A 23294-nucleotide genomic window follows, 5' to 3' on the forward strand; every position below is an offset into this window, starting at 1 on the left:
TCCAGCAAGTCTGTCTGCCATGCTTTCTGCCATCATGATCATGGACTAGACCTTTGAAACTGTAAGCTAGTCCCAATTGAATGTTTTCCTTTGTAAGAGTTGCCTTGGTCATGGTGTCTCTTCACAGCAATAAAACTCTAACTAAGACACATACATATACACATGTACACACAACCCCATATTTAAGCACTACACACACACACACACACACACACACACACACATTTATGTACATACACACATATATTCTGTTGGCTGCTCATCCCCATCAGAATGCCCTCTCCACCTCCAAGTCTTGTCCACTAATATTACAATCCGAGTACACATGAAATTCCATCTGGTGTGTGCCTTCTTCCTTGGCTTGTTGGTACTTCTGTTTTCACCCTTGCCCCAGGCAAACACTTCTTCTCTGACTCAAGACTCTGCCTGCTCACAGATCTCCACCAAGACCCTGGAGAGTAAATCCTTTTCAGGAATTCCCACAGCCTATTCTTCTGGGAGAGTTGTTGGCCAGGCACCACACCCACAGATCTTCTGACACTCAGCTCCCTGCTTCCACTTCTACTTCCTTCAAGGAAGCGGTAACTCAGCGGTAACTGAGATGGCCAAACCCCTCAACAATTCAGAGGAAGGACTTCTCCTTGGTCCGTTTCTGGGAAGTAACCTCTTAGGTCCTGAACTATCTTGTCTGATAGGAGTCTTAATCAGCTCTTGGGAGGGGGGGAGCCTATGTCTACTAGTTCATGTGTGGTTTATAATGGAGCCCTTGGGCCATGCTATATCTCTGGATTTACCCCAATCCAGGGACTACAGACTGGATAACTGACCCTGAATAGATACCACGGATGCTGAGGAGTGGCTTAGCTGCCCTGGCCACGTTAACTTAAGTATTTGGGTTCACCCATCGTCAACACCGGGGAATGAAGTGCAGGAAGCTACGCCTGGTGCATCTCTCCCTCGAGCTGATTTTAATAATGTGTCGTGCATTGTCATAAGCTGTCACTCTGATGACAATGGCTCCTCTGAGTTCTTGATGCTCTTCCAGCTAACCATTAAGCTGGGAGATGTTCTGGGGCCTCACTGACCTATCCCCTCGCCCTTGCCCATCTCTTCTCACCTTCTACGCTGGAGTAAATGAAACAGTTCTTCTCCCTGGCTATGGTCAAATGGTTCTGACACTTACTGGGATCATTTGTCACCTCACACTCTCTTCTAAGTGGTCCCTTGACACATTTCTTTCATATGGATTCAGACACATGCTGGTGACAATGATTTGTTCCAGCGAAGTGTGTTATGAGCACAGCATACCTATGTTTGGCTTTATGAAAGTAAGGGGCAGGTTCCTTAACCAATGCTCAGACCACTAGTGGACATATATATTCTACTATGCAGCTGTCCTGTTACTTTCTCCAGCGGTTCTCTATGCCTGTCTATTTAGATTGTTTGACTTTGTTCTTATAAAACCAAGCACCAACAACGATTCCTGCAGAGGAGTCGTTAGGCCCTTCTGTCATTATTATCTTGAGACAAATATCTACACACGAATTTCTCAAAGGGAAATTTGGTCCCCAGATGTTGATGCAACTGGGGAGGTGATGGAGGCTTGAGGAGTAGGCCACTAGCCAGAGGGGTGGGTCTCTGGGGACCAGCGCTTATGGGTTCTAATCCTCTGCAGGCTTCAGCTCCGCTGCTTCCTCACCGTAGGCTGAATGGAACCAGCCTCCTCATCTGCAAGCTATTCTAGCCCCTGTACCCCTTGCTTCCATGATGGACTGTTCCCTCTCATACTGTGAGCCCAAATGATGCCTCCTCTCTTCAGGTGTTTCATTCAGGTACGTCGTCACAGCCATAGGAAAAGTGACCAATACAGATGGAAAAGGGTGACAACCCCAGAACTAGTCCTCAACTAGTTAAGAAGCAAGGGAGGAGAGAAGCCAAAGGTGAGGAGACTAGCAGCCCCTTGCTCTTGTGTAGGCTCAAGGAAGAGCCAAAAGTCACCCAGGTCTGGCACTGTCAAGAGGGACTTTGCTATTACCGTTGCCTTCCTCAAGGGAGAGCAGAGAGAAGAGGAACCCAAGGAAAATCAACCAGCTTGTGGGGACTGTGGCTTGTCTGGCAGGCAGAGACACTCTGCTGCCTGCTTACTTCCTCACCACACCTAGTAAGCAGATGGAGGGTGGAGTCACCCACTAAGGCCAGGAAGGGAACTCCCAGGCCAAGTCTACCAGGGATGGGGTTTAACTCAACTGCAGAAGCAGAGCCTGGGAGTCTCTTCGCCTCTGTCTCTTTGCTGTCTGTTCCTCCTGTCCCCGACGTAAAAATGGTCACATTACAGAGTACCAGCAAGCACAGTCATTTTTCTTTCACTTTTTTTTGAGTCAATAAATATTTTTCAAAAACTAACAGCTCTGGGAACAGACAAATTTTCTAAAAGAATAAAAGCCATCTAAAACAAAGATTAAACGGACATACATGCATAAATATAGAATACAGCAAGGCAAACATCACTTGTGTCAGATTATAGAAAGCACAGGAAGTGTGAGAGAGTACAGGTTTGACTAAGCATACTTGGAATTCTCATTAATGAACTTAGAATTTAAATCCCCAAAAAAATCAATTTAAAGAAAGAGAGAGAGAAAAAAAAAATTCAGATTGGTTTAAAAACGTAAAAACCTGGGCTAGTGGCGCTAGAGAGATGGTTCAGGGGTATAGAGCACTTCTTACTCTCACTGAGAACCCGAGTTCCGTTTCCAGCAACCACACCAGGGGCTGACAGCTGCCTGTAACTCCAGCTTTAAGAGCTCTGTTTTGATCTCCAGCCTGCACTCATGAGCACATATGCAAACACACACACACACACACACACTAAAACAAAACAAAATCAAGGGTTCAGGGCTAGAGTGATGGCTCAGTGAACAAGGGTATTTTTCTGTTCTAGCAGAGGACCTGGGTTTGATTCCCAGCACCCACATGATGACTGACTCATCTGTAACTCCTGTTCCAGGGATCTTTTGGTCTCCATTGGTACCAAGCACACGTGTGGTACACAGACATAGATGTAGGCAAAACAACCATACACATTTGAAAAAGAAGAATAGTTGGAAAAGCAATTTTTACAAAAGCAAAGAGACAAAAGCTCCTGGGCTGGCTGGATGAAGGCGTTTGACGCCTGACAGTTTGAGCTCAGTCCCTGAGACTGGACCCACATGGCACAAGGAAAGGACTGACTCCCACAAGTTGCTCTCTGCACACTCGCTCCCACATACACCTAAAATAAATAAAAACGTAATGATTTTAAAGTAAAAACTTAGCTTTTGGCCGGAAAGAAAGAAAACTACCAAAGTTTTCAGTGAGACTGGGATTAAATGTCTGAACAAAGACATAGCAGAAAAAGGGCAGCTGGGAGTAAGCTTCCGGATATCAGTATCAGATGAAGTTGGATCCAAGACTAATGAAGACAACCAAGACAAACAGGGACACTGAGTCAGGACGAAGAGGGCAGAACTCCAGGGAAGCTGAAAGCAAGAACAGTGTGGAGCAGACTCTAAGGACCCAACTTGTAAATCAGTAAGGAAATGAAAAAGAAAGGTTTGGAGGATCTAAAGGTCTCTCTGTCTGTCTATCTGTCTGTCTGCCTGCCTGCCTGCCTACCTACCTTGCTTAATTACGTTGTAGCAGGGTCTTATGCAGTCCAGGCTGTCTTCAAACTGGCTAAATAGCCAAGGGTGACCTTGAATTTTTATTTTATCTTTTTGTTGAAGACAGGGTTGGCTGGCCCTGAACTCACAGAGATCTGACTGCCTCTGCCCCCCAAGTGCTGGGATTAAAGGCTGGTACCACCACCACCATTGCCCAAATGACCTTGATTCCCCTGCCTCCACCTCTCAAGGGCTGAGATGACAGGTATGTAACCCCACACCCAGTTTATGTGGTACTGAGGATGGACCCCTGGGCTTCTGGCGTCCTGCATGCTAGGCAAGCCCTCAAAGGACCGAGCTACAGCCCGTTCTCACTGTGGAGTGCGTCCATTCTAAATGTGGATATGTTTAAAGGTCAACTTTGTACTTTTGTGTCAAGTGCTATAATATAAAACAGAGAACACATCTTTTATGATCTGGTGGAATTTTTATAGTAATGAAGGATGTTAACAGTCTGCAAAGAAAATCTTAACAAGGCCTGCAGAGCAGAAATGGTGTAATTCAGTTTCTAAGCACGATTCAGGAAAGAAAGGAGTAACAAAACAAAAGAGGAAGGAAGCTGGAGAGAGAGAGATGGCTCAGGGTCAAGAGCACTTGTCGCTCTCACCGAAGACCCAGGTTTGAGTCCACTTACATACATCTGTACACATTACTGAAAATTAATCTGAAGAAAGATAAATCTTGAGCTGAATAACCAGAAAAGAGAGAGACAGCTCAAAACATAGCACTAGGAATGTAAAATGTAAGTGCTGTTACAGAGCAAATGGGAAGACAGTGTCTAGTGAAACGCCTCACAATTAAATTCATGTATTTTTTTTTTCTAGAAAAACACAAGTAATTACCCGGATAAACACATTTTGATTTTTATTTGATCATCTTTTAAGAATGTGTGCATGAGTGTTTTGCCTGCGTACATACATGCATGCAGTGAGGACATAGACTTCCTTGGGACTCGAGTTACAGGCTGTTGTGAGTGGCCATGTGGGTGCTGGGAATTGAATTTCAGTCCTCTGCCTAAGCAGCCAGTGCTCTTAACCACTAGGTCTTTTTTTTTTTTGGAAGATGAAGGAAGTAGCATCTATCTATCAAGAAGCAAAGAACTAACATGCTATGGCCATGAGGGTGCTCAGAAATTATTCTAAAGTACGGGTACTTCTAGTGGTGAATTTTTATAAATACTAATACTAATTTATGATCCTGATGACGAGGACATTTTGGGGGTGAAATCCAAGGCCTTGCATGTACTAGGTAAGTGCTTCCACACTGAGCCAGCAGGAAAATGCACCAACCCCAAGTGTTTTCTTAGGGAAGTACTTCCAAATAGCCGGAAAGAAGCCATTCAACATTCTTACAAGTGGATCAGGGCACAGAGAAGCAAAGGACATTCAGTTTTTAAGAGAGCCACATAAAAACTAAAAACAAAACAAGACAGAAAAAGCTAAAATAAATGAATAAAACTCCACATTATTAAAAAAAAAACAAACAGCAATGCTCTGTGGTCTCTAGAAATAACATGAGTTAAACATGGCATTGTCAAGGGCACAGCCAAGGGACCCAATCTGGTCTGGGAAGGTAGGAAATACTTCGAATTAGGAAGTATGTCAACAAGCAAAGTTAAGTGTATATTTTGGCTTTTTATGCATGTAGCATGCATGCGTGTTCAAAGGTATGTGGGCAGGTGGATGGCGTGTATGTGCACTTGCATGTGGAGGTCCAAGGATGACCTTTGCTCTCTTTATCAATTGCCTTCCATGTTGTTTATTGAGGCGGTGACTCTCCCTCAAGCCAGAGCTCACCCTTCGGCTGGTCCGGCTAGCGAGCTTGCTTCAGGATTTTCCTGTCTTTGCTGGGGCTGCAGGTGGACTACCACATCTGTCCCAGTTTGATGTGGGGATCCAAACTCTGTTCCTTGTGCTTGCCCGCCAAGCGCTTTCTTTGCCTGCTGAGCCATCTCCTTTTAAGTCTCTACTTTGGCTTTCAAAAAAAAAAAAAAAATCTAAAAATTTTAGTTATCACGATAGTGACAAAACATTCTCTCACTATCCCCCTGTATTTCTGTCTAAGCCCCCTTTTAATTTCAAAATGGTATTATTTTAATTGATTCTATTTCCCTTGACGGGTCTCTCTAGAGAGTTTTATTTTATTGATTTCCATCAAAGGCACGAGATTATGGTTTTATTTAATGTTTTTGTTTCCCCTCTGTCTTGTTTCATTCAGTAAATGTCCGTTTTCATCAGGAATCATTCTGTTTATCTGCCATTTATAGTCATTTGGTCCTTTCTCGAATATTCTTTTCTTTTTTTTTTTTCTTTTTTCTTTTTCTTCCGTATGGTGTCCATGCATGCTTGTATGTGTGCTAGAATATGTGTGGGCGTGGGTGGGTGGGTTGGAGACGTGTGGAGGTCCTTTTCTCAACAGCTCTCCACCTTTATTTTCTAAGATAGGATCTCTCACCTGACCCCAGAGGTTCCCAGTTTGGATAGTCTAATCAGCTGGCACCAAGAAACCTGTCTCCTGGTACTTTGGGATGGCAAGCAGCCATGTCCACTTGGTATTTAGGCATTCATATCAGTGCTGGGGATCTGAAGTCCAGGCCTCAGGCTTGCACGGTAAGAACATCACCCACAGAGCCACCCCTTTACCCCATTTTCATTCTCTCATAATAAAAACATTTAAGATTATGATTTTGCCTCTGGTTTCAGAGCTGTATACATCTTTTCAGTTTTGGAAGGCGCATGTTTTCTTTATCATTTTCTACAGAAACTGCAGATCCAGTTTCTTCAAAAGATAGATGTTTCTCTCCCTCCCCCTAACTCCCACCCACTTAAAGATCCTCCTAAGTACTCAAGTTGGCTTGAACCTGAGATCCTCATGCCTCAGCTTCTGCAAGCTGGAGTTCCAGCTGGGCATCACTATGCCTGGCCTCGGATGATTTCTTTTTCAAGACTTGTAAGTATTTTGATTTCTTAAAAAAAAAAAAAAAAGATAAATAAAAGCTTGAGGGCCAGTAAGATGGCTTGGAAGGTTAAGGTGCCTGCCCACAGGCCTGGTGACCTAAGTTTGAATCCCGGTCCCACAAGGTGGCAGGAGAGAACTGGCTGCAGAGAGCCATCCTCCGATTCCCACGATGCTGCTGTGACACACGTGCTGCCTGCCTGTGCATGCTCATGCACACACACAGACACAAATAAAAAATTAACGTGATGTAATTTGTCATGTACGTCTATAAAGGAGCTGACTCTATAGCTTCTGCCTTGGGAACCACTTGGCTTCCATTTGTTTATCCTCACAGATTTCGATGTTTACAATGTTTTCTGTGTGCTTGGACAGCATGCATACTCTTGTGTGTTCCTGTCATTTAGGATTTGTTAATTCCATTATTTAAATCTTGACATTATGGTATTTTGCCCTCTCTGGCTGAGGATTGGTTGATCTCTTGTTTGGTTTTGGATTTTTCAGCGTTTTAAATATTTCTATGGGATAATGCTTTGTTCTTTGTCTCAGCTTGGCTAGGAGCTTGGGAGGCAGTCAACTCAATGGCCCCTAACAAAACAGTCTAAGGCACAGGCTGTGGGTCCTGGCGACTTTTAGAACACAAAACATGGCCTTTTATCTAAAGAGATTTAGGTTTTTTAAATACTTGCTTTAGTTATCATTTATTATTGTGTATTACGGTACGTGTGTGTATAAGTGTGTGTGCCATGGTGCGTAGGTGAAGGTCAGGGAACTGCAGAAGTTGGTTTCTCCTACCACGTGGGTTCTAGGGACGGAATTCGTCATCCGTCTTTGAGACCAGAGTTTGCCCCAACTAGATTTCTAAAACATTCTAAGCACTCTAAAAACATGCTGGATGCTAGTTAACAGAAAATTAAACTATGCACGTACTTTTACGCATTCCTATCTTTTCTTTCTTTCTTTTTGTCTAGGTCTGAGGATGGCGAGAACTCTTAGTGTCAGAGCCTGGTTTCAGGAGCGCCGAGTCGAACACCCGAGGCGGCGGTAGCGTTCGCCGGGGCACTCATGAGTTTGTCTGCTTTAAGGTGCGGGGGGACCAAACCGTCTGTGCATGCCGGGCCAGCGCACTGCGGCGGGGCAGCCAGCCCTGCCAGAGGGTTGCCGCTGAGAATGGTGCTTGGCGACGGGGTAGCTCCTCTTTCCTAATCCAGTAGAATGGACTCAGTCAGTGGATAAACTGTGTACACGCCCCTGGGTCCAAGAACAGAGTCAATACAAGGAGTGGTGTAAGACACACGTCTCCAGATCTCTGTGTAAGAGTGTGCGTGTTTGCTGCTCCCCACACAGGTGTTTGCAAACCTGCACGTGGGGACCGGTGAAGGAAACTAGGTCGGCGAACCCAGGTATCCATTTGTCTCCTCCTCCCACTGCTAAGATTTTTCTTTTCTGTCTCTCTCTCTCTTTCTCTCTCTCTCTTCCTCTGTGTTTGCACGTAGGTTTATGTAGTACATGTGTCCCTAGTACCCGTGGAAGTCAGAACCAGGGGGTTTCTGATTCCCTGGTACTAGAGTCAGAGACGATTGTGAGCCACCGCGTGGGTGCTGGGAACGGAACTCAGGTCCCCTGCAAGAGCCAGCTGCTCTTCACTGCTGAGCCATCGCCGCTCTGGCTCATATGCAGGTTTTTTATGTGGCTTCTGGAAGGCAAACTCAGGTCATGGGATTGTTTTATAGACTGAGCCACGTCCCTGCCCTCCTGCTATGTCTTTAATTACAATAAAATGAAGCAATCTTTTTTTAAAAAATAATCCCTTTTGAACATCCAGTTAGATCATGTTATCGTCAACAGTCCAGTCTCCAGGATGGATCCTGTGTCTTCGCATGCTCCAGAATGGGGGAAAGGCTTTCAGTCTTGAAAGCTCAGTGTCCCGTATGTACGGAGGAACAGCTCCCAGGGCTGCTGCAGCAGCGGGGACAGCTGGTGATTATGGCAGAGACGTTTAGAAACAGAATTGCGCTTTCTTAGGCAATATCTCTACTTGAGGTATTTTTATTTGTTTGTTTGTTTTGGGTTCCTGTGTGTATGCATGTGGGCTCATACACCATGACACATGTGCGGAGGTCAGGGAAGAGCTTGCAGGCGTTGGCTCTCTCCTTCCTCCGTGTGGGTTCCATGTCCTGAACTCAGGTTGTGGGGCTTGGTGGCAAGCACTGTCACCTACTGGGCCGTTTCACCGCTTTTCCGCTAGCTGACATCTGTGAGTGTTACTATCCTGGGTGGGAGGATTATATTCTCTTCAATGAATTAATACTGTCTAGAATCTTTGTGTGTCTCCTTCCCTCCACCGATGACGCTGCCGTTCCGTTCCTTCTACTTTTGTATTCTGGTTGTTTCAGACATCTTTTTGTCTCTCTGGTGAGAACCTCTGGTTCACTCTGCATTAGGCAGGCCCGGAAGCACCACAGAGCCAGCCCTGAAAGGACCTAGTCTGCTGGGCTTTGTCTGTGCTGTTCTTCCACTGGGTGGCCTAGCATTTTGTCCTTTCTGAGGTCAACAGCCTCTGCCATCACTTGCGGCATGAATCACACTGTCCTTGTGCTGACAGTATTCTATTTTTTTTTAAAAATAATTTGTCCATTTGTGCCTTGCTCTCAGACACACACCCTAAGCTTAGACAGCACCCACAATCCCAATTGAGGAAAATGCGGTTTTTCAACTCAGAGAACACTTCCGAGAAGCCCTGAGTTCAGGGTGCTTTTCAGTGGAGTTCAAGATGATTCTCTGGCCTCTTCTAATTTAATTACCATTCTCGACTAATTAATTTAGCCAGCGTTAGGAGGGGTTAGGGTAATTTTGAGTTTAACTAAGAACTGAATGCATCCATGCATGTCCTATAGACTTTATCAGCCATTTCCCTGCCTCTGTCCCCACCCCCAGAGGAAGGCTAAATGGGTTTTGGTACTGTCACTCAATTGCTATTTATCAACACATACCTTTAAGCAATGAAAAAAAAAAAAAAAAAGAGAGAGAGAGAAGGCTGAAGGAAGAAGAAGAACAGTGGGCCCTGGCCTAAAAGGAGGACTGGGAACAGCCACTGTGCAGGCTAGGATATGTTGAGCGTGAGGACTGGGAACCAACGGTCTCGTGGCTGGGAGCTTTTGAAAGAGCAGCAGCTTGGGATACGTTCCTTGGCTGGTGGCCAAGCAGTGGTGGCAAAAAGCTTTGTAAATTAGTTTTGATCGCTGCCTGGCATTTCCCATTTTCAGCTTATAGAGAGGCCACCGCGTAATTTGTGTATCTTCTCTTTGAAGAATTACTTTTGACATTCGCATTAAATATTATGCCATTTGATAACTTATTTAGCCTCTTTATAAATGTGTGCTGCAATTAATTCTATTTAATTGGGTTCTTTGTTCATCTTTCTACTTCTGTCACGACTTCCCCTTTCTTAGGTTCCTTCTTCTAAGTTAATTTTAATTATAGGAGTAATACTTGAAGGCTTGCCTGCTTCTTAGACCCAGGTTGATCTGGGTTGTCTGTCTCCTTCCGCTGGTAGCCACTCCCTAGTGTGTGTGTGTGTGTGTGTGTGTGTGTGTGTGTGTGTGTGTGTATGAAGTGTGGGAGGGTGCATGTAAATACTATGCAAGCATTGGGTACAGAGGTCAGAGGTTGACTCTCTCAGTTTGCTTTCTATTGCTGTGATAAATAGCATGGCCAAAAGCAACTTGAAAAAAAAAAAGGCTTTATCTGGCTCCCATGTCCCTTGGACAGCTCATCATTCGAAGGAAGCCAAACTCAAGCAGGAACCTAGAGGCAGGACCTGAAGCAGAGACCAGGGAAGAACCCTTCTTACTGGCTTGGTCCCCATAGCATGCTCGGCCTGCTTCCTTAGAGCACTCACGGTTACCCTGGCGGCCTTCCCACATCAACCATTAATCAAGAAAACGCTCCACTGAGTTACCTACAGGCCGGTCTGACAAAAAAGTTCTTATTTTCTCGACTGAGGTTTCCTCTTCCCAGATAGCTCTAGCTGTGTCAAGTAGACAAAACTAGGGTCTTTCACTGAGCCCAGAGCTCATCAGTTCAGGCTGGCAGCCTGGCAATCGACCCCTGCCTGCTAGGACCACAGTCCTGCACAGCCACACCTGGCTTTTTAAGCGGGTGCTGAGGACTGAATTTATGTCTTCATCCTCATGAAGCACTCACGGAGCCATCTCCCAAGTACACTGTATGCTTCCTGTTTACCTACTACCTACTAAATGCTGTACCATTTGCTTTTTTTTTAAAGGTTTGTTTTATTTTATATGTGTGTGTTGCCTGCATGTTTGTCTGTGGGCCTTGTGTATGCAGTTCCCAAGAAGGTCAGAAGAGGGCGTGAGATTCCCCTGGAACTAGAGTTTTGGTTGTAAGCCAACGTTTGGGTTCTGGGAAATGGCATTCAGGCACTCTGGAAGAGCAGCCAGTGCTTTAAACCACCAAGCCACTCTCCAGATCCCATCTATCGCTCAGCTTAAAAATACAATATTAAGAAGCTGGTACAACTTGACATCCCCCTCTCTCCCTAATAAAACATCTTAGATCTAGCTATGTATCTATCTTAAAATAAATAGACATAGAAAGTTCCTTAGACTAGAGACGCTGCAGATTTGTTGTGTGATTGCTTTTCCATAGCCAGGTGAGGTGGGAGATAGATTTGCTCGGGTCGGTGGCCGCTGTCAACGATATTGCAAGGGCTCCCCTCCCACCTCTCGGCGCACCTACTCGGAGTTCCTTTAGCAAGGACGCTGAGCGGAGGCCCCGCCCCACCGCATCGTCCCCAGCGCCTCAGTGTGAAACTGTAACTTCAGCTTCATTTAATTTTGAAAATTTCAAGTGCTGGGGGACTGAGGCGAAGAACCCTTGGACTTTGCTCTTGGGATGAAAACTAGTCCAGCCACCGTGGCTATTCCCGCAGAGGAAAGCAGACAGTGTCTAAAAGGCCCACGGATGGTTGCTCGTAGAATAAAAAGAACGTTGTCCAGGCAAACCTCATTCAAAACATGGAAAGCCGGCACATTTTAGCGGAATGGTGTCACTAAGGGCCCGCTAACGGCTGCTGGCGCTGATTGTCGACAACTGGGCAGAACCTAGCCACGCCTGGGAGACTGGTAGCGTGGCACCGGCGGCTGTGACTACCCCGCCATGGTGGGCCACGAACTGGGAACCTTCCTTCCTTACATTGCTTTTTTTTTTTTTTCCCCCGAGTTTTGTTTTTGTTTCTAAATTGCATCATGAGAAAAGAAACCAAGACACTGCCCAGTTAAAGCTGGGCATATTCAGTCTCAACCGTCTTCCAAATTTACCAGGAAGCGCTGCCAGTTCACAATTGTGGAATGGCTTGTTGTAATCTTTTTACATTTGGCTCTGAGGAGTTTTCAGTTAGCTGTGGGAAATGTGCTCCTGCCGTGCCAGATGGCGCTCCCCAGAAATGCAGACTCATCGGGATCTCCAAACAGGAGGGAGACTGATGTTTCCCTTCATTGCTTCATCCCACCGTATGATGTGTACTCAAAATATCCGGGCAGCTTTCAGGAGCAGACTAGGGAGTGTCAGGGACACGGCTGCTAAAACTGTACAGTGTGGATGTACAGCGCTATGAATCACCACCGCTGTATGGAACCCGTGAAAGGAATGCAAGGCGGTGAGCATGGGGCATGTTGGGACCATGCCAACGTTTGCTGCTTGAATTTGCACAGATTTCGCAGAGGCTCGCGGGACTGTCGCTTCCAACTCAAGATTTTCTTGAAACAAAAAAAGACATGCTCTGCCAGGTACTTAGGAGACCAACACAGAGAATGACAATGATTTCTGTGTGTTTTCATCGATGTCACAGTGTATATGAAGAAGATAAGACGGAAAGAAAAACGTACTTTTACTCTATCTAGAGAAGGAATGGGATTCATATTAAAATCTAACTTTCGTGATGTGAACCCGGTAATTATTTTGTGCGCTTTCACACGCAAATATGGGGCTCAGTGGTTAAAGAGCACTGGCTGCTCTTCCTGAGGACCCAGATTCTCAGAACCCACACCACAGCTCACAACTGTCAATAACAGGCCGAGGGAATCCAACACCCTCTTCTGTCCTCCACAGGCACTGCACATGATGGGGGCAGACAGACACGAGGACAAAATACCCAAATACATAAATAATAAATAAATCTTAAAAAAAAAAAGACCATGAAGCTATATGCAAAATATTTTCAGTGATAATCACCAACAGTATGCAAATTTTCTGCAATATCTACCAAAAAAAAATGGGAAGAGCATCTTGCCGGTAGTTAAAAGCTTTGAGTAATTTTTCAGTGTATATAACCTCCTTTGCACCCCACAGTCACAATGCAGAGACAGTGGGCTGACATAGTTTGGACAAAAGAAGTCTTAAAACTGCCGAAACGGACAAGCTTTTGCTTCAAGGTCAAACAATTGTGACAAAGATGAGCCACAAAGACTGCTGTGTGGGAAGTACATGTGAGAAAACAAAAGCTCTGTTGTGGGACCCCAACAGTGGGAGCAAAGGCTGCCTCTGACTCTATTGCCTGCTTTGGGACCCTTTCCTCCTACTGGGTGGCCTTGTCCAGCCTTAATAGACAAGAGGAGGTGCCTAGTTTTGTGGCACCTTGATATGCCAGGGCCGGTTGATATCCATAAGAAGCCTGCCTGCCCTTTACTGAGGAGGAACAGGAGTGAATGGAGAAGGGGCTTGGGGGAAGGGACTGGAAGAAGAGGAGGAATGGGAGAAACAGAGGTCTGGATGTTAAATAAACAAGCAAACAAACAAACAAATAAATAAATAATTTTGAGTAAAAGTAAAAGCTCACTGGGTATTTAAATCACTAACAGAAAGATGTGTCCATATATCTAAAACAACACCGGTATGTGATTTATTTTTAACTGTGAATATAATGTAGATCATACCTCTCCAACAGAAGTTTAGCATCAGAACCGAACTCTGCTTTAAGAGTAAAAAGAAAAAAAATATATCATCCTGGGTTCCAAATGCTTAAAAGAACAGCAGAGAGGAACATACCACTGGAAAATTTTCATATCGATTACATTTTGACATGGTATTTCAGAAGGGCTGGGGGTCAATGAAATGTTAAATTAACTTCATGTGTTCCTATCATTAAACAAAAACACAGCTACCAAAACACTTGAAAATTACACATGAAGGGCTGTGGCTGTGGCTCAAGTGGTATAACATTTATCTAGCATGCTGGAGGCCCTGGTTTTGACTCCTATCACTGATAAACGAACAAACATATCAGTCAACCAATAAAATTTTAAAAGTGGCTTCTGTTTTTATTGTATTCCACACTGTAGAGGGAGAGCTCCGAATACCTCTTCCCCTGGGAGAATCACGTTCTGAGATTAGGTCTAACAAGAGTGAATTGTAAGGCACCCAACTTCCATCCCCAAACTGAAGGATCTGCTAAGATCCAAGCATCTGGCCATGGACCTGAGCCATTAGGTACTGACTCCTGGAACTTCAACTGTGCGGCAAGTAGAGCCAAGACGGTGTTCTCCAGAGTCTAACCGAACAGTGCTGCCACGGAATGGCGGTGGGTATTGGAGAATCAAGCACAATTCCTGGCTCAGGAGTGTGGCTGAGAACGCAGGCCGAGTCCAAAAGCCCAGGGAGATGAGAGAGCCTCCACAGGGAACAGAATGGTAAAGGCTGGAAGGCAGGGGGTGTGGAAAAGGGAAGGATAGTGTTGCAGAGGATGAATTCCAGGGACAGGGTCGCTGCAATTGAGAATGAATGGTGGGTTGGGCAGGGGTACCCAAGGCGGGCAGACAGAGACACAGGCACAGGTTAGGGTTGTATGCCTGCCCTGATCTGCAGTGCCGAGAAAACGTCCTCCTGAGTTTGGGAGTGAGTAGCTGGGTTTATTAATGAGTAAGACTCTCGGGAGCCATTGTTGTCATGGCAACCATGAAAGGACTGGTGGGGATTTGTACAGACAGACAAAAGAAAAGGAGCAACAAGTGCTACCTCCTCCTCTTTTCCCTCCTGCCTGGATGTATGGACATGGGTGTTCCCTCATCCCACCTCCTCTGTAACCCAGGCCAAACAGCAGCAGGGATGGGATGGAGTCTTTCCCCATTCAAGAGAGACTTTGAGGTTTGGATGCTCAGGCTCTCTGACGTTATATTTAGGTCTGGGTAGAGATTCGGGCTTGGGACTGGCCTCCTGTAACCCTGCCTGAGTTCCAAAGTCACTTCCCCTCTTGCCTCTACCTGAACCCTTGTTCCAACACATAGAATGGTCTCTTCTCAGAGGTTGGAAGCAATTCATGGACCTTAGCCCAGTGACCACTTACTGCCACTCTCTGTGGCTTACACCCGGCCTAACAATAACCCTGGCAGTAGATGCTCTTAGACTGCCTCAGGGAGTAACCACACACCTGTAACAAAACGCCTCGATCCCTTGGTGCCTGACTACCTGCTTAAGACGTCCCCTCGCACATTCTGTTCCGCCAGCCCTTCCCCACGCTGCCTTTGCTACACCGTGTGCCCGGGGGTCTGCCCTCTCAGGAGAGCCAGAGTCACAGATATTAGCTCAGACAGGTCCCCTGTGGTGTTCACCAGACCTGGAAAATCTCAAAAGGGCCTAGTCAAACTCAATCTACAAATACAGTCCTTTGAAGCTTTTACCTTAATCAATAGTATTGAATCAAGTCATTTTTCTCCTAAGCTTTCTCTCCTATTAGCTTTTCCAAGAGACTGCCTTATTTGGCGACCTTGTTCTGACTGAATTCCAGAGGGATAAGGGTGTTTGTATAGTTCACTTGATGTATTCCAACTGCTTGGCAAATAGTGAGTTCTCAACAAATAATCACTGGATGGAGAGAAAAAAAATGATAATTCCGCCTCTTAAGAGATATAGGTACGTATTATCAATGGCTGGCATTAGGATTTACCCTTAACACTCGGACTATATCTCACAGTAACCTGGGTGGGCTTTCTTTGCCAATATCTGGCTTAAAAGTTTCCTTCACAGAAACAAGTGGAATACATGAAACCAGAGCCCCTTTCCCTTCCCATGTTGGTGGGCTTTACTTTCTGTCTGTCTTGCAGCATTCCTAACAGTGACCAACATTAGCAGCCATTAACCAGCAGACCCCTCCAGCCAGCCTTTTGTCTTTGGTTTCCTCCTGGCTCTTCAGAGAAGCCTCCTAACTGGTCTCCCTGATTCCCTTCCCCTCTGACCTCCCCATGCACACGCTGCAAGCAGCCGCCGCTTTTTTATGACACTGTGAATTGCACTGGTGAAAGCCCGGGTGGCAGAATGGCCAGCCGAGTCCCCGCCAAGCTGTTTGGAGACGGACGTGTTTATGACCAGAGAAAACCCACCGTCAGGGGGCAATGTCTGCCATGGGGATATGGGTATTAGTTGCTGTCTTTGGGTCTTAGGGGATAAATTTCAAACCTTTGATTTCAACCCTGCCCAACATGTCAGGGCTGCGAGTGACAGCTTCCTCCGTTTACTCAGCACACATCAGACACCTCAGGCTGCAAAGACTCATCCATACCCCCACTGTAAAATACATTACCTGTTCCATTCCTCAGGCAGTGGGGTATCTTGAGATCCAGGACACCTGGCTTCTAGGCCCGGCTCTGCCACTAGTTGCATGACTTCGGGCAAATCACATCACCTCTCCGGGCCTCACTTTCCACAGCTGAGAAATGAAGAGATTGCAGATTAGTCATTTGCCACTAATTGTACACCCCACCCCCCACCTCAAACACAGCCCAAGTGTGTTTCCATATGAAACACACCACACACAACTCCGGGTGCATTCTCTGCCTGTGTCCCTTCCCATCAAGAAAGCCTGTTATAACAAAGGGAAGGATAAGGAGAATGTGAGTGCTTTCAGTAATACTTAAAAAATAACCTACCTTTGGGCTCTTGCTAAGTGTAAGATCACTCAACACTACAAAAACAAACAAGCAAAAAACAAAAAACAAACTCCAACAACAACAAAAACCCTGGATCTTAAAGTGTAACTACAATAGAGTTACACTTACCGAGAACTTAAATGTATAATTTCAAGGCAGAGAGAGAGAGACAGAAAAAGAGAGAGGGGGAGGGAGAGGAAGAGTCAGAGAGATCACAATTTGCGGGGGAAGGAGAGCGGAGGCTTTGGAAGTTGCTGGACTGCAGAGCGTGACAGCTGGTTTTGAGGGCTCCAGGGCAGGCAGCTGGGTGCGGTGGGTAAGAGTTTGGGCTTCAGAATCAGACTGCCCAGTTTAGGATCTTAGCTGCCAGGTGAGCGATAATTTAATTTAATACGAACGCGGAAGACACGGTTTATACAAGGTCCCTGTCTCAGTTTCTTTTCCTGTTGCTGCGATAGCACACTTGACCATTGTGATGGAGTCACAGCTTGAGGGAGTTGGTCAGGCTCTATTCCATAGTTAAGCAGACAGAAGGCCCAGTGTGGGAACACACACCTTTAACCGCCGCGCTGTGGAGGCAGAGGCCGGTGGATCTCTGTGAGTTCAAGGCCAGGTTGGTCCACACCAAGACTTCCAGGTCAGCCAAGCCTATATAGTAAGACCTTGTCTCAAACAAAACAAAACAAGAAAGAAGAATACAACGACAAAGAATCCACTAACCGCTACAGCCCCTAAATGTGACAGCTCACGTGCAGTGAAGAGAAACAAGTCTGCACCCAGGATGCAGGAAAAGGAGATAGTCTGATGTCTCCAGTACGGTCATTTTCAGGGCTTATTTGGGCTCATTCGAGACTCCACCAGAGCTCAGCTCATCTGGTGCGTACATGTCATGAGTTCCCTTACGCAACTGCGACACTGACAGCTGCAGACCCAGGTGACCTCTAAGGCCCTGCCTAACGGGCTCCTGGAACACTGCCTGACATTACCCTACCTCGTTCTCTCTTCTACATGATTGTCCAAGAGGAATGCCACCAAGCGATGTCCAGACCATCAGAATTTAAATATTCCAGCTCTAGAGGATCCAATCTCCTCGTCAGGGCACAGACATACACGCAGGCAGATTTTAATGTGAATAGCTTATTCACACTAAACTACTTTATACATTGTATCTATTTATTTGTTTGTTTGTTTGTTTGTTTTTCTGGAGACAGGATTTCTCTTTGTAGCCCTGGCTGTACTGGAACTCCCTCTATAGACCAGGCCATCCTCGAATTCACTCCGTAGACCAGAGATTTCAAGAGCTCTGCCTGCCTCTGCCTCCTAAGTGCTGGGATCACAGGCTTTTGCCACCACTACCAGGTGCACTTTTTAAAATTTAAAACAAACAAGACAGTTATCAGAGCTCACACGGGGCCACATCGCTGTAACTACAAGCACTGAATAAGCTGAGGCAGGAGGATCCTGTTCTAGGCCAGACTGTGCTAAGGTATCTAAAAAACAAATAAACAAACAACCACCAGCAAAACTAAAGAGCATAACAATGCAGAGGCTCGCATAACAGGTGTACTCGCTGAATGACTAAAGACTGAATGAAACTAGACCTGTCCGCTGATTCTCTTTAAACATGGAGACTCCTGTCTTTCTCATCTCACAAGACAAATGTTCACAAAAACACTGAAAAACAAAGGGCCAGGGACACAACTGGTTGATACAGTGTTCACCTACCATACCTGAAGTCCTGGGTTCAATCCCTAGGACTGAAAAAATTGGGAGTGGTGGCCCATACTTGTGACCCCAGCCCTTGGGCGGAGGATCAGAAGTTCAAGGTCATCCTTGATTACATAGTGAGTTCAAGGCCAGTCTTGGCTATAGGAGATCCCACCCCAAGAAATACAAAACACTAAAAGACAAAACCAACCTAAAATTTAAAGTGGAAATATTGAAACTATTTGTCAGTATTCTCTTTATTTTCTTGCAGCAGGAGATGGAGGCCGGCAGCTCTTTCCAGCTATGCAAGGCTGCTCAGCCAGGCTGCACACTGGGCCAGCGTTCCGTTTGCAGATCCTCCCTCTGTTTCCGTTCTTTCAGACCTCTGCAGTCTGGCATCTGCTGCCTCCGCCCTCACGATGCGGCTTCCAGTAACACCATCAGGATCCTGCAGTTGCCAAATTTGGCAGACCATTTCTGTCCTCATTTTACTTGCTTTTCTGATGCTAAATCCTAAAGCCATTTGAATGTCTGCTGGGTGAGCTTGAGTTTGTTATCCTTATACAAGCAAAAAGACAAAGGCTTTCATTAAAACAGGGGAATGATGCTAAAAATAGCCAAGGCCTCAGCTTTTTTGTCAAGATGGCCATCTCAAAAGAGATCAAATACGCACACAACACTTAAGACTGCATAGACTCAGCCGGGCTTGGTGGCACACACAGCTGTCATCCCAGCCCTTCTGAGGTTCAGGCAGGAGGATCACCAGTGTGAGATCAGCCTGAGTTACGTAGCAAGACCTCCACTCAAGGACGGAAAGGCCAGTACGTGACTCAGAATGCTTGCCTAGCATGAACACACGCATGAATAAACACACACAATTTCCACAAAAAAAAAAAAAAGAAAGAAAGAAAGAAAGAAAGAAAAAAAGAAAGAAAGAAAGAAAGAAATCATAAAGAAGTTGCTACCGTAAAGAAATTTTACCTGGTTATGATGGTAAGACACAAAGCAAGGCGGGGCGGAGGTGTTAAGATTGAGGATCTCTTCCAAGAGGTGATACTACAACCCCCCTCTCCCCAGCATTGAAGATAAAGAGCAGCCAGGGAGCCAGTGTGGCTGGAACCTCCAGGGAGGGACATAGAAAATGAGTCCAGCAGGGGGTAAGCCTTACCAGGGCTGGTAGACCACACGGCAGGGTCTGGGTTTCGCTTTCAATGTGAAGTCAATGGAAGATTTTTAAGCGGAGTCCAGCATGATCTGATTTGTGATTTTAAATGACGGTGGGGCTGCTGTGAGATGAGCATCGAGAAAGAGGAGGCGTGGACTCAACAGGAGGGGGCACAAATAGGGCCAAGTGAAAACAACCATTAACTTGGAGGAAGATGTGGCGCTGTGAATAGAGATGAGTGAACGGCTGGGAGAAATAGGCTTGGCTTTGGGTTTGAGACAGGGTTTCTGCATAACCTGGACTACGGCCTCTCAGACCTTCTGCTACAGCCTCTCTAGTGTTGAGATTGTAAGTGTGGTTTACTGCTTTAGGAATTTCTGAAAAGTTTAGGAGGTGGAGGCGAGCTGGGAGAAGGGGGTCACTGGATAGGTGGTAAGTCCTAGAAATGTATCTTCTTTCTCCTTCCCTCCTGTCTCGGTCTATCTCTGTTTCTGGTCCACCATAAGGTAAAGATTACATCCTGTTACCGTGATGCCCTGCCCAAGCACATGGGGTAAAGCCTTGGATAGAACCCCCTAAAACCATGAGCCAAATCAAACCTTTCCTCCTATAAGTTGTTCTTTGTGTCACTAATTTTTTTTTAAATAATTTATTTATCTTTATTTCACGTAGACTGGTGTTTTGCCTGCGTGTATGTCTGAGTGAGGTTGTCAGATCTTGGAGTTACAGACAGTTGCGAACTGCCATGCGGGTGCTGGGAATTGAACCCAGTCCCTCTGGAAGAGCAGTCACAGCTCTTAGACGAGGAGCCACCTCTCCAGCCCCGTGTCACTGTGACACAAACCTACAAAATAGCACGTGAGGCAAAGGGGGTTCCAGAATTTGCAGCTGTGTGAACAAAACACTTGGGCAGATGGTAATTCAGTTCTGGAGTTGGGAAAGACAATGGGAATGAAAGTGTGGAGAAAGGAAAGGTCTGCTGAGGGGTTATCAAGAGTTCTAGGTTGGATCTGTCAAGTCTGGGATCCCTATTAAGTGGGCAGGTGGAGATAATGAACAGAAGTGTTTCAAGCCTGAGGCCTGTGGTTGATATGAACAGACAGAAACCTTTGACGCAAAGAAAGGATTTAAGAAATTGAAGTCTAAGGATGGCCCCCTCTCCCCAGGATGCTCTTATATTTATGGTAGTGCTGAAAGGAGTGGAAACAGAAGGACTGAGAAGAAATAGGAGGCAAAGCCAGAGTGAAGGGGCCCGAGAAGACTGTGACCAACCGGGTCAAGTGCCACTGAATGGCATCTAAGACTGAGCCACCAGACAAACACATGGAAGGCGCTTGGCAGCCTTCGCTGGGAGGAGTTCACAGGAATCGTGAAAATGTGATTGGCGTGGGCAGCAGCAGCGGGCCCCAGGACACATGTATAATTGTAGGTTTCCATATGTCTAAATGTCAATGTTACCAAGCAAGCAAGTGGCTGTTGTCCTACTTTGACAAATGAATATTTATCATATATATATATATATATTTAGAAGACAAGTTTCGAGTCTGTACTTCTTCGGTTCCACAGGGGCCTCAACAGAATGGACTGAAACAGCAAAGGCTGGTCCCCGACCGTTCCTTCCTCCTTCTCTTCTCTCTCCCTCTCATTTCATTTAAAAGTCATCTACATACATTTCTCCAAGTACCAGCTCAGCAAACAGACATCTTTCAGGTATGAAAATACATACACCACAGCCATTAGGTATGGGGAACATTGTTCCACAGCCCCTGAGAGACTTAGAACCATTTAGAACAATAGTTCTCAACCTTTCTAACGCTAGGACCCTTTAATACAGTTCCTCATGTTGTGGTGACCCCCAACGACAAAATTATTTTGTTTCTACTTCACAACTATAATTTTGTTACTGTTATGAATCGTAATGTAAATATCTCATCTGCAATCCCCACCAACGGGTTGTTTGATTCCCAAGGGGTCACAACCCACAGGTTGAGAAACACTGACTTAGAGAATTCAGAACTCTAGCCACCCTGGCTAAGATGTAAAGATGTCTTGTATGTTGGCACAGCATACGCTTTGCCTCATGGGAGGAATAGACCTGGAGGGGAAGACAGCAAGGGGCTCTACAGTAATCTTCCACAGACAGTCTTAGAGTGGGTTAAAGAATGGGAGAATAGGTGGTAAGGAGGTAGAGAGAGCAAATGCAGACAGCTCTCCGGAGGAATGTGTCCTCTCCGCCATACGGAGGAGAGCTAGACGATGCTTTGGTTTGAATGTTTGTTGTTTCTTTGTTTATTGCCCTTTTTTTGTTTGTCATTAGTTTTTTTTTTTTTGGGGGGGGTTAAGCCTAAATGACCTCATACTTGCTACACAGGAGAGGATGGACTTGAACTCCTAGCCCTTTTGCATCAACCTTTCAAGAGGTGGAACTACAGGCATGTGTCACCACAGTAGGATTTTTTTTTTTTTTTTTTTGGTTTAGTTTTTTTGAGCCAAGGTTTTTCTGTGTAGTCCTAGCTGACCTGGAACTCTGCAGTCCAGGCTAGCCTCGAACTCAGAGAGAGATCCTCCTCCCTCTGGTTCCCACGTGCTGGGACTAAAGGTGTGTGTAGTTTTAAAGGCAGAACTTCTGGATGCTGATGGAAATCATCCAGTAGAAATAACAGCTGGTGAAGAGGAGAGACTGGGATGATATTAGGAACAAGGTACTTGAGCAAGCAGAGGGAGAGGGTGCAACCCAAGGCTAAAGTGAAGAAGGACATGAGTTTGGTACCCAGAACCCACATGGTAGAAGGAGAGGACTAGCTCTGACCTCCACATGAAAGAACAGTGGGCAAAAGGCAAAAACTGCAGTCTCCCTTTTGAAGCTGTTTGCTGATTAGTTCCAGAGAGGTAAGGGGAGCAGGGGTTGGATTAATAGAGTGGCCGATATAAGATTTGTGGTCCCGCATGATGGCACACACTTGTACTCCGAGGAAGACTATGACAAGGTGAATCCTGAGCTAGACACCAGCCTGGGATACCTACCAAGCTCAGGCCAACCCGGGCTACATGGCAGGACCCTGTTTCAAGAAAACAAAGACATACCTATGTGTGATTTAATAAAAAAATACTTAGGAGGATTTGATTGATTTAGAGTGAAACCAAAAGTTTTAAAACTTCCAAGTTAGTAATTACAGACTCCTTAAGTTTGTAAATTGTGTTTAAACGTTTAGCAGTTATCTGTTGAATTGTAAGTTGGCTTTTTCAGCTATCTAAAACACTTAAGAGTCTTAAATTTGTAATTGTAGTTAAAATGCCAAATGCCAAGGAGATATTTATCAAACAAGTTTGTAAATGACATTAATATTTAGGAGAATTCACTGAATCAAATTTACAAGCTAAATCAGCTACATTCGAGAACAAATAAAAAGTCATTGGCTTTAGACAAGGTGGGCTGAATTTATTAATGCAACAATGGGATCTGGGAATTATGTAAGGGGTCTAGGAGGGACATGGTTTTAATAAGTTGAGCACTGGTTAGAATATGAGTAACTGCGAGCATATCTGTCTACAGCCTGAGGCTCAATGTCAAGAATGAATAGCCATGTCTGCTGTCTGAAAGACTCCTTCTATGCCACTTTCAAGATGTCACTTTCTGCATTTCTGTGTCTATTCCTCACAATCCCCTCAACATTTCACCAAAACAACAGATAAAAGTCCACTTATACCCATATATACGTTTACATGTAAGTCCATCATTACTCCCAAGCAAGAAAGAGAGCTGTGAGTGGGTCAGAGCTTCCCACAGTAGAGTTGTGAGTGAGTCAGAGAGGGTCCTGCAAGATCTAT

At 45.4% G+C, this 23294-nt stretch overlaps 1 protein-coding gene across 2 annotated transcripts in view; it reads right to left on the minus strand.

Annotated features, from left to right (window-relative positions):
* Positions 1 to 23294, minus strand: part of Tnrc6a (trinucleotide repeat containing adaptor 6A) — a 162861-nt gene that overhangs the window by 120813 nt on the left and 18754 nt on the right. For both annotated transcript variants that reach the window (XM_055627543.1, XM_055627542.1), the window contains exon 2: positions 16249 to 16374. In XM_055627543.1, the coding sequence (XP_055483518.1) occupies positions 16249 to 16328 (80 nt within the window). In that variant the 5' untranslated portion in view covers positions 16329 to 16374. The remainder of the gene's footprint in view (positions 1 to 16248; positions 16375 to 23294) is intronic.

This window comes from Psammomys obesus, unplaced genomic scaffold (assembly GCF_907164565.1).
Source record: "Psammomys obesus unplaced genomic scaffold, mPsaObe1.curated_primary_1811, whole genome shotgun sequence".
Lineage (NCBI taxonomy): Eukaryota > Metazoa > Chordata > Mammalia > Rodentia > Muridae > Psammomys > Psammomys obesus.